The sequence below is a fragment of the Amaranthus tricolor genome, chromosome 3, assembly GCF_026212465.1.
Source record: "Amaranthus tricolor cultivar Red isolate AtriRed21 chromosome 3, ASM2621246v1, whole genome shotgun sequence".
Taxonomy (NCBI): Eukaryota; Viridiplantae; Streptophyta; class Magnoliopsida; order Caryophyllales; family Amaranthaceae; genus Amaranthus; species Amaranthus tricolor.
Window position 1 is genome coordinate 31,423,421 of NC_080049.1, and position 15,703 is coordinate 31,439,123.

At 33.1% G+C, this 15,703-nt stretch overlaps 3 protein-coding genes across 5 annotated transcripts; all 3 read right to left on the reverse strand.

Annotated features, from left to right (window-relative positions):
* Window positions 1-4: 4 nt before the first annotated feature.
* Window positions 5-5,050, reverse strand: LOC130809222 (uncharacterized). Of its 2 annotated transcripts, XM_057674905.1 has the most exons (11): window positions 4,352-5,044; window positions 4,126-4,256; window positions 3,850-3,969; window positions 3,216-3,303; window positions 2,848-2,939; window positions 2,654-2,758; window positions 2,245-2,354; window positions 948-1,035; window positions 816-851; window positions 599-710; window positions 43-400 (listed from the first exon to the last, which is right to left on the reverse strand). In XM_057674905.1, exons 1-10 carry the CDS (start codon window positions 4,905-4,907, stop codon window positions 627-629), a joined length of 1,410 nt encoding a protein of 469 aa, XP_057530888.1. In that variant the 5' UTR covers window positions 4,908-5,044; the 3' UTR covers window positions 43-400; window positions 599-626. The 2 variants fall into 2 exon arrangements, with proteins under 2 accessions (XP_057530887.1, XP_057530888.1); XM_057674904.1 differs by having other exon boundaries at window positions 5-710; window positions 4,352-5,050.
* A 2,176-nt stretch (window positions 5,051-7,226) lies between these two features.
* On the reverse strand, window positions 7,227-8,529 carry LOC130809224 (uncharacterized protein At3g27210-like). Of its 2 annotated transcripts, none has more exons than XM_057674909.1 (3): window positions 8,241-8,529; window positions 7,840-7,923; window positions 7,227-7,639 (listed from the first exon to the last, which is right to left on the reverse strand). In XM_057674909.1, exons 1-3 carry the CDS (start codon window positions 8,377-8,379, stop codon window positions 7,503-7,505), a joined length of 360 nt encoding a protein of 119 aa, XP_057530892.1. In that variant the 5' UTR covers window positions 8,380-8,529; the 3' UTR covers window positions 7,227-7,502. The 2 variants fall into 2 exon arrangements, with proteins under 2 accessions (XP_057530892.1, XP_057530893.1); XM_057674910.1 differs by having other exon boundaries at window positions 7,239-7,639; window positions 7,840-7,920.
* A 2,537-nt stretch (window positions 8,530-11,066) lies between these two features.
* Window positions 11,067-15,219, reverse strand: LOC130809225 (F-box/kelch-repeat protein At1g67480). Its single transcript, XM_057674911.1, has 4 exons — window positions 15,048-15,219; window positions 13,105-13,166; window positions 12,118-12,967; window positions 11,067-11,872 (listed from the first exon to the last, which is right to left on the reverse strand). Exons 3-4 carry the CDS (start codon window positions 12,621-12,623, stop codon window positions 11,245-11,247), a joined length of 1,134 nt encoding a protein of 377 aa, XP_057530894.1. The 5' UTR covers window positions 12,624-12,967; window positions 13,105-13,166; window positions 15,048-15,219; the 3' UTR covers window positions 11,067-11,244.
* Window positions 15,220-15,703: the final 484 nt, after the last annotated feature.

Consider the following 15,703-nt stretch of genomic DNA (forward strand, 5'->3'; position numbering starts at 1 on the left):
TTGATTTGTTTTAGTTTATGTCATGTAGACTGTAGTCAACTTCGTATTATCGGGATAAAGCTTTGGCTTATTACTAATTTGTAGTGTCTCAAATCATATACAAGTCTAGTTTAGACTCATAGTAATCGATTTACGAGTCAACATACAAATTTCTCTCAATGTTGCTATGAGTCACTATACCTTAAATCAACAACCAGGTTGAATACAAGTCGATAAAAATAAAATTTTCAAATCGTGTCTAAGAGCCTTAGCACCAATGTGCGCGATAGTCGAATTTGCATGATGAGTGGTGATGCTTGAGCCTTGGGCTTGCTACGAGGAAGAGAGGTAATGCTCAAGCCTTGAGCTTTGCAATGATGGCTGGGAACGGGCCCATCTGCTTTACCCAACCTAATTTCAGCTTCAAGATGCCAAATACATCGAAAACCAACTCAAAAATTGATCATGGAAAACATCGTATATACTCGGATTCAAATTCGTAACGCCAATAACCACAATTGGATATGCTCCTACTAAGTTCCGGTATCTCACGTTCAAGGCAGACTATGTAATACATAGAACATATGAAATCTCGAGTCACCTTAACAAAACCACTTACTGTCTGTGCCAACATCCGGTGAAAGGTTTCAAGGCTTTATGAATCGAGCAATTTTTGCAAGCGCTGTTCTCAAACATCTAATCCCAGCTCCAGATTTCGAACTTACCATCATCTGCAACAGGGGATGCAAAAGTTTAATGAAAATAAACAATATGCGCGCCATCTCTCCGTATCTCACACTCACATTAAGTGTTGATTCAATACAAGAAAGTCATACCACTGGTTGGACAATGGACTTGTGTTCTTTGAGTGTCTGCAAAACAAAAAAAGACGGATGCCAGCGTATTATTTTCCCGAGAGATATAGTTTAAAAAAAGACGATGTAAATTTGATACATAAAAGCATTCACCTCTTCGATTTGCATAGCACGCCGAGCCACATCACTGGGGAATACTGTATCAGTTTTTGTTAGGACAACTTGATATTTAGTCTGGGATCTGAAAATTAACGAGAAACATCCTCGGGATATTAGTAGAGAGAAAATGTTAGCAAGTCCTCAACATTGTTGCTCGACCAAGTGAGTTATGACCTCTAATTGATGCTTAAAGCATGAAATCTCCAAGTCATACTTTTTTCCGACCTTAGATATAATTACAAACTATGTTATTTGGACTTTTCATTTTGCTTCACGTACCCGTGTCCGATCCATGATGCTCGGACTTGGTATGGCCCTTAGACACTTCATTTTACGCGTAAAATTGAATATTTAGACGTATCCGACACGTGGAGACGTACCGGTATCCAACATCAGTACCCGAGTCCAACTAACATAGATTAGGCGCAAAATGTGGAGTTTTCTATGGTTTGGGACACCCTAAATTGAGAGATTAGGGATAACTATAGAAGATACAGGAACAACTTACTAAACGGGAATGTCTACTATGGTTTGGGACACCCTAAATTGAAAGATTTTTACGTGTTTCTTAATGATTCAAAATGTGGGATTCCTGAATTACACCATTGTTTGTCGAGAGAATCATAGTTGCTAGTGTTAGTGAAAATCATAGTTGCTAGTGTTAGTGATACCAGAAGCACTACAAAAGTTTACACGCAAGTTTTTTCTGATCGAGCCATGGAGTTTTCTCATGACAGTAAAGAAAGGTCCAGTATGTTTTGCTTTCTTCGAATTTGCCATTTACCCTTGTCTTTAATGTAGCCAATAATTACGAAGTATTGTGCAAAAATAAAAATCTTCCTTGCAAAATTCGAAACTAACAAAAGATGATCAAAAACTTGAAAGAAACCTCATCTATGGAAATGTTGTCTTGCAAAAGAGACGGCAAACAGAAAAGCAACTGATCCGACCCTATTACTACTGTTATTCCTCATATTGTCAGGATTAAGTCTTTGACGTTTTTGTTGTATAGCTACAATGCTTACACGGAAAAATGAAATAGCAGCTAACGAAGTGACGATGAGAAGATTTGAGGAATGGAAAATGATAGATGTCATTCATTATCTAAATATAAATTACAGCAAGATATGAGAAAGGGAATCATTCTCGTATGTGTCCCCCCCCCCCCCCCTCTCCTCTACCTTTCTCGCCTTTCCCTCCGTTACTGCTATCCAAACCAATCGTTGAAAAACGAAGGCTACATTTTCTTCACCAAAAAATAATCATTAAACCAAATTGAAATTCGGCATACCTTTCCATCAAATGAACAAGTTCATAATCCCTAGGTTTCAAACCCCACTTGGTGTCAACAAGAAGGCACACTCTCTTCAGCCCAATTCTGGTGGAAACATACTCTTTTACCTACAATATATTGAGCCAAGAAACCTCAAATTATTAAATCACACCGAAATATGAAATGCTATACACAAGGAATGATCATGTCAGGAATCCTTGATTGAAAAGTGATAAAATATGAAAAATTAATGCCGATAGGCCACAAAGGAAAGTCTTGTGCCTTCATTATATTAAAAAACCCAACTTTGAAATCCCTTCAAATTCCGTCATCATATTATCACAGTGCGGCAAATGAGCTCTATGTTCAGAAGCTAATCGATTATAGAACTTGACATAAATGGTTTTGAGTTAAATAGCATTCTTACTAGATCCTCCCAAGCCTCCTTGACTTCTTCTTTTGCAAAAGCAAAGCCGTAACCCGGTAAATCAACTAAGTTGACTTTTGTACCAAGCTTGAAGAAGTTGATGGTCTGCAATACAATAGACAATTTGACCATCAATATAATGGAAGTGCATGGATTTCAAATTGTAGAAATGCTTTCAGATATCGAAATGGAACCTGAGTGTGCCCTGGCTTATCAGAAGTTCGAACAACCCCCCATTGTCTTGTAAGTGCATTAAGAAGAGACGATTTCCCGACATTTGACCTGCCTAAAGAGAAAGTAACTAAGTCAAAACATTTTTTGTGTCTTAATTTCAACTTCCTTAATGAGAAGTAGATGATTTACAAACAATGTAAGTCAATCTAGCCAATAAAATCTGCCTTTATTTCACATAACACAAGGTGGTTCGAGAAAATATGAAACACGGACATCATTTTTTGAAAAGTCAAGAAACTTTCATCAGCCATCTCATCGTGCATACATCGTCCTAATACTGCTTGACAGGTCAAGAAACAAAAATACATAAACAAAAGTAATCATTTACCAGCAAATGCAATTTCTGGGAGATCAGGAGGAGGAAATGATGTGGAAACTTTTGCAGCAGCAAAAAATTCCAACTTATTTCGGAATACCTGAAATAAGTAATTCCAAAACTGAAGAACAAAAATAATGATATTTCACGGAATCATAGATCAAAATGGACAATTATTTTACGACACATTAGATAACATGTATTTCTTATACATGTGAAGCTGCAGATGATATTTGTTATCAAAAACCAATCGTAAATAACCTCATTGTTAAGTTGTATACATCCAACCTTCAAACCCCACTTAGGTGGGTGACACTTAACACCATTGGGGTAACGCAATGTTGTTGCATCATAAAGAATGTATCATTTGATTCATTAGTTCAAATCAATCAGGTCAATTTCGGGTTAGGTGTTTTGGGTCGGTTCAAAATCAGGTTTTGTGCCTACATTAATTTTCCACAATTGTAAATTCATTTTTAAGTACGGTCAAATTGAGTTCGATTACAAGGTCATCATATTGATCGTTGATACACAAGCTTTGAGTTCATGATTCTAGGGAGCTTACAAAAAAGTATAATGCTGCAAAAAAACATACCACAAAATAGCCAAATGATACTAGGCAAAAATGAAGTTTAAGCAAACATACACTTTCTTCAATTCGATCTCTCTCTGAGCTCGTGGAGAACGGTATGTTATCCAATGGTGCCGAAAGTTCAGTGTTATAACCAGCCCTCCGAAGCTCAATATCACGTCTACGACCCAACAACTACCCAATCATAGATGATAAAATCATAAGAACATATGAATGACATTGATAAACTAACAATCAGAAAACACATTTATAGCTTAACAATCAGAAATCAAACCAAAACCCTAAAAAAACCATGAAAGAAATTCAAGCAAACTAAAGAAAGGAAATTACATTATCTTCAACAAAAGCAAGAATTGAAGGACTGGGTTTAATTGCCCTGAACTGTGCATTTTTTGACAAATTCACTCTCTCAGGCTCTTCTTTTTCCTTATCCTTTTCCTTCTGCTTCAGATTAGTTATATCTAATATCCAAGTCAAATATATTCAGAAATTATACAAACATATATAAGGCATAAAATTAAATAATTGAAGCATAATAAGCAAAAATATCACTTACCATTAAGCACAATTTTATCATTAATTCGTTTATTTGAAGTATCATAAGGATCAATCTTAATTACCCTTTTCTTTTTCTTCGGTTTTGAATCCATTGAATCATCTTCAACATTTTTCTTATTTACCCTAATTCTTGTCTTCTCAGTATTCAATAATGGAACTTCCTCCATTTTCTTTTTCAAATCCTCATTTTTCTTCTTAGCATATTCCAAAGGTGAGACCTTCAATGGCTTCAATGTTGTCTTTTTCTTCTCATTCTTGGGTTGTTTACCAAAATCAGTCTTACCCTTGACATTTTTCTCCAAAATTTTGCTGTTTTTACTAGAACCCACATCTGAATTTTTCTTTTTTTCCCCAAATTTTGTTCTATTAGATTCGAAAGAGGACACTTTTAATGGATTTGATTTACTTTGTCTCTTCCTATTTGTGGGTTTCTTGCTGAAATTTTCTTTGCCCTTTTCTTGTTTATCCAAAATCACATTGTTATCCCCATTTCTACTGCTTTTAGTAGGGATTTTTTGCTTGGTTTTTGGTGATTTTGTAACTTCCTTAGCCATTTTTTCTCACTGTACCAAACTCTGTTCTCAGAATTGAGGTTTGCAATTTTCAGTCACTGTTTGCCAATTTTACCAGGTTGGGGTTTAGGGTTTTAGAGAAGTTTTTACTCTATTCCGCTGGTTCGTGACGAGTAATGATTTTTCTATCAATTTTAATTTTTTGGGTTATGATATTTACAATTTTAAGAGTTGTGCATAAGGAGCGGTGAAAATAAAAAAATTTATTTATTTTTTATACAGTTTTCAAAGTAATTTTCGAGCTTTAATATCTCTAAATACGTATTATAAAAATTATATGATAAAAAAGTATACATTAAAACGAATCCAACAAGATCTTACATGGATATATTATATCATCTATATATATCTTAAAAATCTTAATCAAATTTCTCTCTCCAAAATAGAATATTCTAAACGAGAAGAACATTAGGAAACAGAAGGGAAGGAGTAATGATTTTTTGTTCATTTTCAAGAGAATCTCAAGTATAACTAAAAACCCATTAAATAACAAAGTATTAAATAATCAATAAATGCTATGAACTCATTAAACACTGTCGTTATTTTAAGAAAACAATTAATGCTAGTAAAAACTACTTCAGTTCACAATGATAAAAATTAGTCAATACATCATTATTTCACAAAAGCAAAATAACATTAGAGGTACTGTACCTACCAAAATAAGAAAAAAAAAAAAGCTTCGAGTACAAAAAAAAATTAAAATACTCTTCTTCAAAATATAAAATACAGAATAAAAAAAAATGTGAAATCTTACTTAAACCTTCTTTGTAAAGATGGGATTGAGTCTTAAATCTTTCCATGTTTGTTTTTGCTTGTATATCCATCCCATAAGACTTTATGTTGTATAGTGTTATCCCCTTTAAAATATTTTACCATATTAACATCGCTCTCAACTTGATTAATAGTATACAATGTAGTCTTTTGCAAATTCTTCTTGAAATTTTTTAAAATTAAATGGTGTTAGAACTTCAGAAGCTTGTTCATTAATTTTTTTAAAATCAATTATGATGGTCTTTGGTGGTTTGTTCATAAAGTTTACAAATGCCTAATATTTAAAACAAATAAATTAGTGAAGTAAACAAATCAATACAAAGAGATGATAAACCTGGGCTATCACTTAGTAAATTAGATTACTAAGTATAATAAATTACAAAATAACAAATACATGGAGTACGAAGCGTACATACCTTCATTAACCACTTGAAAGTATTCGTTGTTTCATTTCTAAGGAGTGCACACCCCAACAAAATTGTTTTTCTATGATTATGAACACCAATAAAAATCGCACAGCGCATATCATATGAGTTCACTTTATAATTAGTATCAAAAACAACTACATCAGCATATTTTTGGTACCATTCAAAACTTCGAGCATGACATGAAAACAAATTTTCTAGTCTCTCCTCTTCATCCAAAGTAAACGTATATTGGAACATTTTATTCTCTTCCTTTGCGGATTTTTAATACTCTTTTAAGTTATTTGCATCCTCAACTCCAAGCAACATTTTAACTTTACCATAAAGATTGCGAATGTCTCTCTCAAGAAAGGACAGCTCACCATGTTTGAGATTTTTTTCAAGTTCCATCACCCTAATTATTTGTCTAATTGACAATCCTGCTTCTTTATATAACAAAATCTTTTTCTCGTCTTGTGGAGTGATACTCCAATTTGACGGAAGAAAACGTAGTTCTTCATGTGACAACATGGGATGATTATTGTAAGAATGACTCGGGTTGCCTTTCTCATTAAGATTAATGTTAATATATACAAGATTACCACTATACTTTAGGAAACTAAATATTTTCCTAATATTATACATAATCACAAAGATTATACAAAAATATGCAAAAAATCAAAGAGATATTATTCTAAGATATTCTAATATTCTAATAATTATGTTGTTTGACGAGTACAGTCACATGCCATTCCTGTGGAAATATATCAAAACTCTGCTTTAGAGTGATACGCAAAAACATTATAATTATTCTCTTTATTTCCTTTAGTTCTCTCATGTTGACTTTAGTATTAAAGATATCTTAAGAATCCTTATAACACTTTAACTAACAAAAATATACGTTTCAAAGTAAACTTTAATTAAATTAATATTTTCCAGCAATACCAATAAACAAAAATGTTAAACTTCAACTAAATATTATGAATAATAAAAAAAATGATTTTGGTCACGATAACGATCGCGAAATAGATTTTACGGCTAATATATAAGAATGATTTTGCGGTAAATGTGCCATATACTTCAGTCGCATTATTAAACTTAAAAATCTTTACAATACGATCATAATATAGTAATACAATATTGTTTTTGCAATATGATTATAAGTTGAAGTTAATAAAGATAAACAAAAATGTACTTCATAAAGGTATATACTTACATGTGATTTGGAATAATTATCTTATTTCAAGCTAATATAGAATATATACTTATTGCTTTGATATTAAAAATAAAATCTTTCTCAAATTTTGGATCAAATTACTCTATATATCAACATCACAATTAAATTTAAATAGTAAAATTAAATCTTATTTAGTTGAGACAAATATCATCTTCCCCTATTATTTTATTCACAATGTGCAGCTTTAAGGCTGTCACTGCGAAAACTGCTATCTTTGAAAAGCTCTGATAGCTTCCTTCCTTGTACTTGTTCTTCTCCATCCTTCTTTAATGTTCCCACCTTGTATGAAGCTGCAGGGATATCTGAATAATTCTATGCTACCTCATTAATATCCATCATATCATATACTGATATATACATATTGTGATAAAAAGTGTACATATTATTTTATAAGATGTATATATTTTTTCCAGAAAGAAAAATTCATATCATTTAAAGAAATATCATCAAAATATGTATACTTTTTATGTTAGTAAAGAAACTAGCAGGAAATTGATCTTACCACCATTGACGCTGTAGAAATCTTGTTCATCATCAGAATCTAGCCAAGGTTTTGAATCATAAAAAGCTTCTTCTTTACTACCTGCTTCATAAACATATATAGAAGCATTATCAGACTATCAATAATATACCGGGAGAATCTTGGCTCGAGATTGCCTAGACGGGTCTAAGTCTATTAACATTTAATAATACTTTTATAATATAATTTGTTTAGTACGTTGAGATAATTATTCGACTTATCATGTATTACTATTTTGAATTCACCCTAGTTAGGTTTATAAATAAAAAGTAGTTTAATCAATAATTAACAAATTAAATAGATTTTTAGGTTAATGCATCAGATATTAATGGCTAAAACTTTAATTATATAACTAGTATAAAAAGAAGATAAAAGCTAATTACCTGGAGGTTTGCAAACAGGAGATTGAACAGTCTTGAGTGCTTTATTTAATTCTAAGGTATTAGTAAGATTATCAGAAGGTTCAGATGTTTTAGTAGAAACACAACCAAAATACATGAAAACCCTTTTCATGTTTTTCATAGTTTCCTCAAGATTAAGGGAATTAAAGAAGAGTAAAGTTAAGCTAATTTAAAACAAAGTAAAGAGGGGGGCTTTAACAAATTAAAACTGAAAAATTTGTTTGTTAGCTAGGAAATGTGGTTGGTTGGTATATGCTTTAGGGAGAGAGGTAAAGAGGGAACAAATTATTTAGGGTAGCTTTATGCTAAAGATGGGAATACTACTTGAGAAAGCACAACTCAAGCCTCAAAGGTAAGGAACACATTAAGAGCTCATTAGTCATTACGTTACTAAAGCTAGTTTTGAGGTGCAATCATTTAGGGCCCAGGTTATAAAATGGCTTATATTGAGTTAATTCTTATTATTTGACATTAATGTGATGGATAAAAAGAAATTATATGATGTATAGTTGGAAAAAAAAGAACCAAAATTTTACCTATACATGGGCCATTTTTTATTTTTCGCATAGGGCCCAAAATTTATCAGGAACGACACTGATTAAAATAGGAGTAAAGAGACACTTGATATGAGAATCTAACTCTTGTCACAGTTAACCATGAACAAATATACTGTTTTTTCTTGAAATAATTTGAGTTTGATTATAAAATGTATATTTAATATAAAAAAATTAATTTTTCAGCTTTAAGGCTTTTTTTTGATTTCCTTCTATTTTCTCTACTTCAGGTTGAAAATTGAAATGGAGACCCAAAACCTTGTACATTAGTGCTTGGTGGTGGTCGGTGGACGACATATTACTTCCGATGATTTGAAATATGTGCTTCTGGATCGCAAAATAAGTTTAAAAGTTTTACGTTTCAGGTTTTTATAAACCAAACTACAAAATTGTTAAAGGAATATTATTTATTTGTTGCAATTTTGATGCAACCGAATCGCATTTGCCATAGATACCTCCATCACAGCAATTGTGGGACCAATCTATAAATCATAATTGAAATGTCCAACCAAGAAGTCAAGAACAAGTAGGAGTTAGTAATGAGGTAGAGCCCATGGAGCTAAACTAACTTTGTTGATTTTCAGCCTCTCTTGTCTTAAATATTTACTAGCAGTTTGGTATATATAGGAGTCGATTGGATTGAAAGTAAATATTTAAGGGGAAAAAAAAAAATCAAACTAATGTAACAAATATAATTAGAGATGCAAATGAAGTTATTAAAATAATTGTGATAAAGATAGAATGAAAGTAAATTAAAAAAGATAAATAAGATTTCCCTCATTTGGGATAAAGAATTCCTCTACCTTCCCTTAGGGTAAATTTATACCTCAAAGTAAGGAAATTGATTGCTATTTTTTCCAGTTTTCATTACCTTCTATCTAATTTTTTCACCTTTATGACAATTAAATTCATTTAATCATCTATCTAACTAACATTATTTTCTTAATTTGACTTTTATTTACCCCTTGCTCTCAATTCAAACGAACTCATATAATCTATAATTACCGATTTAGGAAAACAACTTGAACTTATTTCAGATCGTATGGACCAAGTATGGGCTACATCCCCTTTCCAAAACAAGGCGTTGCAGGAATATGCATATATTTTTTATTCTTTATTATATTTTATTACCTTAATTAGTACGTAGTATTAAGGTAATATTTTGTTTCCTTAGTTAACTTCTCAATCCTTGTATAAATTGGAGCTATAACAGTCATTTGAAGTAATACAAACAGTATTCAAACCCTAACCTCGATTTAGTTCCGCATTTTATTTTTTTTTCATGGTATCAGACCCGAAGGTGGTTCCTGGTATGATATGGCTCACATGTGAGGGGGAGTGTTGGAAATACTTCACATGTAAAAGAAGATCTCACATCGATAAAATAGTGGATTGTTGACTTGCATATATATTGGATGCGTTACTCCTCCTATTACTATATGGTTTTGGGGAACAATAAACCTCACTAAGTGTATGTGCAAGTCAACGCTCTTGACCCGTGGGTTTGTGGGCCCGAGCCCAGGGGTGTCCCGTGTCCACACGAGTGGGCCACGGTGAGATTATGTGACGAATTGTCATGGCCTAATAGGTGCAATTTCCAATCAAGCATGTCTTGTATGAGTCCATCTCACGATGAGACGAGCTCAAAATAAAAAGCCTATAAGTTAAAAGTTTCTATTATTGGGCTATTTAATCCAAATATGAGTCATGTCTCACGGTGAGATCATATCATACAAGAATTTGTTTCTTCTTTAGTTTTCTCCTGGATAAAACTCTCGTGTGGAAAAGAGTCAAATCTCAATAGGTTGAAGAGAATACTATAGTTAATGTCATTACGTAGCTCCCACCTAAGGTGAAGTTTGGAAAAGTAAAATGTATTTAACATTACTCTTGTTGATACAAAAGAAACAAAGAGATTGCTTCTAAATAACTCTTTATAGTAAACCTCGTGTGCAACTTCACATAATAAAAAATACACTTAACATTATTCAATTATAATCCATCATTATATACATTAGCTTTCATCAAATAATGAACATAAAATGTTATACTATCAGTGGACCATTCTAAAAAAACAGAAAAAGTAACTAAACAATCGGATACTATTCTGAAAGACCATCTCTCAAAGAGACGACTTCAAAACAAAAAGCCTATATTCTTATTTTCTCTTATTAATTAGACTATTTAGCCCATATATCTAATACGTTTCTTGAAGATACCATCTCTCACAATAAACAGCTGGTTGTCTCCCATGAAAATAAAAGGTTGGTGGACCATTTTATTAAAAGAATTGCGACAAGCGCAAAAGTCACATTCACATTGGTTACACATCCAAGCAATAAATCAACATCAATATGAGTATTAACCTCTATACCTATCAGATTTACTTCATTTTACTTCAATTTGGATACCACAAACATACAACACGTTTTTCATGCTTTGATAGTCACGCTACATAAGCACGAGCCCGAGGGCTTGATATCGGTTGTCTTCCACTCAAAACCCGGGGCTGCCTCAGGGTCGTACGACAATGTTCGGTACCCAGGCTCATTCTTAAGCGAAAAGAGCAAAAGCTTTCCATCAAGTATACCAAACCGAAACGCAATACTCAAACTCCCAGTAACCGGAACCGGAACCATCTTCCATGAATTGTCTTCGGGGTTGAATATAGCCAATTTCCTCTGATTCTTCCATTCAATGCAAAACAACTTTTTACCTAGCACTGCCTGAGCTGTGACCATGACGCAACCGTTTTTCATCTCCGTCCATGTGTGATCAACTGGGTTATACATGTCGACACACTTCGAGTTTCCAATAGTGAAGCTTGATCTACCGCCCATAACATAAAGCTTGCCCTCGAATCCACAGGCAAAACATCCCCACCTAGGGCGGCGAAGGGACTCGATCAGAGTCCACTTGCCGGTATCAGGATTGTAGACCTCAGCACTGCAAAGAGAATCCCCGTCCATGCCATAGCCTCCAACGACATAAATCATCCCGCCAACTTCAGCGCATGCAAAATCATAACGAGCAACGTTCATGCTTGAAAGCTTGTCCCAGCTGAAATTATAAACACCACATGACTAGATCAGCTAACTATGCATTAACTACATTGAAAACAGGATGGATGAATTTCACACAACAAATATACTGATCAAGGATAAGTGGGACATCATTTCTAATTTTCATAATTAAAAATACCAATCCACACGTGAATAAAAAAACATACCCAATCGATAAAATATTAAAGCATCAAATATGAACGCACATAAAAAAGACGATAAGTAAAGCAAACATAGACATACCTATTGAGAAAACAATCGTACTGGTAAACATCAGCGGTGGGAGATGCTGCCCCTTCATAAACAGTACAGCCAGCCATCACGAGCAGCTTGCCATGAAGAACCGCAACTCCGAATCCCATCTTGAATTCACCGGGCATGGGTGGGAGAACTCGGTGCTTGTTACCAAAACAATCCAATACCTCCCACCTGCTCTCTTTTCCCTCCTCGTCAATTGTCAACAAATAGAGCCATTCTTCGAGCATGCCCACTTGTTTCCGAATAGTGATGAACTCCTTGCTTCGAATGAATGACCTCCACCGTGTAGACACTGCACCCATTGTGGGAAACTCACTTCGAGGTACAAGTGCAAGGCATAGCTTTGCCACATCATCTGGAAGCCTCGGCAAAAGAGGGACGTAACCATCATCTGCAATCATAGACCCAGTCCCACGAGCGTCTTTTGAGTGATTTGCGAAGCACGTGTTTGATTCAGTTAACCTTTTTTTTCCACAAACAAAACCAGGCATCTTCCTAGTTTGAAATTTCGACAAAAATTGGATTGTACAAATTGTACACTAAAGACCAATCAATCTCTCGAAGTCTTAAACCCAATTATAAACTTAATTTATCAGCAGCTAGAGAAACTCGTCAAATCCATCACATATAGGGATTTTATGAGACCAATGAATGAAAGAAGAAGCAGAACAAATCAATAAAGGTTTAAATACAGACGACGTTCTATGTTTTATCCAATCAAGCCCACTGGCCATGCCAAAACTTACACTCTTCAAATCCTTTGTTGTTCTGTAACGATTAGAGCTACTACCAATAATTTCCGAGTTGTTTCTTCCCCCGAACATTGCCCAGTTACCTATCATATGTTACCATAAAATCAACTCAATCAAAACTGAAATTGATTTACTTTTTCACAATCAATAAGACAAAGTGCTGAAACCGATAGGCAAAGGGGAAAAAGAGTGATAAGCAATAAACTAAAACAAATAGTACCAGTCAAGGCCATAGAATGCAGCCAGAATTATCCTGCAGCGACTTCCATTAGGGAAGAATAACTGTAAAAAATTTCAGTCAAAAATTTACATATTAATTGATAAGATTTTATCAAGAATTAGACAATGAGATTTCAGATAGCGCAATGCCCCGATTGATAACTTATAGTGAGAGGTTTTTGATCACATCGATAGAACCTTTATAGAGATGCTTGGTTTGGAGAAAATTTCTTACCGGGAAAACTAATTTCCTCATATTCCAATGTTTGGTTTGATAAGGGAAGTAACATGGAAAACATGGTTGAAGAACAGTTTTTTATCACTTCAAAAACATTTTCATCGATGAAAGAACCATTTTTCAACCACCGTCCATCCCAACACCTCTATTTCCCCCAAGAATTATTATTTACATTTTCCATAAAAACCATTTTCCAAGCAAAAATGTTATCTGCCAAACCAAACATGCCCTAAATGAATCAAAGAATACATAACATAGAGCAGAAAAGGGAAACAAACCATATATACGAACACAATACACTCAAAACACAAACATAGTCTTTACTAAGCATAGCTCTACGGGCTCCAATGGGTCTATGCCTCATGATATGTCATAGAAGTATACTCTATCAATCGTGTCGTGTCCATGTCTATTAATCAAGAGTCTGATACCGTGTTTGAGGTAAAGTGAAAAGTTCAAGCAATATAGCTTTTTCTAATGAACTACTTGTACTTCTATACAGGGTTTAAAGTCCAAATGTCACAACTCACCAAATCAAAACAAGCACCATCACATGGAGTAACTTGAATAAAACTATATGAAAATGTTAAGAGGTGCTATTGGTAGGTAGATTTAGAAAGTGTAATCAGCACAATGGGAAATAAAAAGTACTCACTCCTATTCTACCCTTTGTCATTATTCACTTATCATTTGTATTTTATTCGTAATTAATAAGTTAAAATATAGTCATATAGGATCTTATTTAATATTAACTTTCTATAATTTTTATTTAAGAACAATTAGAGATATTAAGGGTTAAAATATTGTCTTGTGGAAAACTAAATAGAACAAATGAGTTGAATAGGAGGTAGTACTTGACTGTATTATATTTCCTCCATTCCATTATACTCACTACATTTAACCTTTTACCCAATAAGTCCCTATTTGACAATATTTTTCAAAGTAAACTTGAGCGATAAATAGTATTAATAGTATTAATATAGGTAATGATAATGTGGCACATATTTCAAAACTGAGGATGTACTAAATTAGAATTTAGAAGCATAAGGTTAGATCTGTGAAGTAAATTTCTTGTTACCAACCCACCCAATACCCAGTAGCCACCTACCCCACTAACAGACATTGAAGAACAATACAAATCAATAATTTAGGTGATCAGTATGATTGAAACTTTCTTCTTTTGCCCACAGAACATTAACTGATCACCCCCCCTCCCCCCCTAATTGTTTAAGTAGAACAGGGATTTTGTTCTCCAGTAAACAAGATCAGAATAAAATTTATTTTAAAAAATGTGGGAACTCCAAATTTCAACCAAAAAAAATACGAAAGGTACATTTAGAACCCATAAAAATTCAACAAAAAGCAAATAAATTGTCTAAATTAGTCATCATCCCATCAAACCCATTAATAATAGAATCCCAAAATAGGCAAATTAGATTAATTAGATGTTCAATGCAAGCAGTTTTGCAGATAAAATGAATCAATCTGTTCAGCAAAACCTAGAAATGATTTATCACACAACTAGCAAAACATTCAATCTAGCAAGTCAATGGCAATGGTTGATGGGTTCTTCACAATTATCTTCTTTGATAAATAATAATCAAAATGTAAATAGAACAACAACCAAGGCGACCCAAGAAAAAAAATATAAATAAATATATAAAAATAGAAAAAAAATAAAAAAAATTAAGGGGTAAGCACAATACCTGAAAATGGGGAAGATAGAGAGAAACGAAGAAATTAACAGTGAATGTGTGGTGAGTATTAGAGAGATAAAATGGAAGAATGGAGAATGTAATGAAGAGGAATGAGGTATGAATTTATAGAGCCTCGAAAAAAGGAGAAAATAATTTTGATAAAAAAGAAAGTTAAAGAGGAGGGTGGGACAGAGATGGGGAAACTGCAAAAGATAAAATTTTGACATGGTCGATCGACACGTCATGATTTGTAAGCTAAAGAGTAAGATTCTTGAGTCACTTTCGAATCATCAGGATAACACGTTTTCAATCGGTTTATAATTAAATTTTGTGTTTATTTTAATTTTCGCGTAATTGTAAATTTATAATTAAAGTAAAATTGAGTTCGATTACAAGAGTAAGTAATTATTAGATAGTTAGATCCGTTTGTTTTGAACATTTCTACTTTTATATACGTGAATTGTATCAAATATGTAAGGAGTGAATTTTAAAAAAGTATAAAGAGGTGTAATATTTTATTTTTTTTAATTTAATATAATAAACTAGTATAAAACTTCGTACAATGCACAGAATTTTTAGTATAAAGATATATATAAAAATATATTTTTCAAAAACATAATAGTCAATATATACAGAAAAAATTACCTAGAATAATCCAACATTTT

What these genes read in the sequence shown, in the direction of transcription:
- LOC130809222 (XM_057674904.1), bottom strand. Translation starts at nt 4,907, where the DNA reads ATGGCTAAGGAAGTTACAAAATCACCAAAAACCAAGCAAAAAATCCCT. An exon ending in TGATAAAATTGTGCTTAATG is followed by an intron (nt 4,257 to 4,351) that starts GTAAGTGATATT and finishes CTTGGATATTAG; the next exon opens with ATATAACTAATCTGAAGCAG. An exon ending in CTTGTTCATTTGATGGAAAG is followed by an intron (nt 1,036 to 2,244) that starts GTATGCCGAATT and finishes GTTAATTTTCAG; the next exon opens with ATCCCAGACTAAATATCAAG.
- LOC130809224 (XM_057674909.1), bottom strand. Translation starts at nt 8,379, where the DNA reads ATGAAAAACATGAAAAGGGTTTTCATGTATTTTGGTTGTGTTTCTACT. An exon ending in TCCTGTTTGCAAACCTCCAG is followed by an intron (nt 7,924 to 8,240) that starts GTAATTAGCTTT and finishes ATGTTTATGAAG; the next exon opens with CAGGTAGTAAAGAAGAAGCT. An exon ending in TTTCTACAGCGTCAATGGTG is followed by an intron (nt 7,640 to 7,839) that starts GTAAGATCAATT and finishes AGAATTATTCAG; the next exon opens with ATATCCCTGCAGCTTCATAC.
- LOC130809225 (XM_057674911.1), bottom strand. Translation starts at nt 12,623, where the DNA reads ATGCCTGGTTTTGTTTGTGGAAAAAAAAGGTTAACTGAATCAAACACG. An exon ending in TACGATTGTTTTCTCAATAG is followed by an intron (nt 11,873 to 12,117) that starts GTATGTCTATGT and finishes TTATAATTTCAG; the next exon opens with CTGGGACAAGCTTTCAAGCA.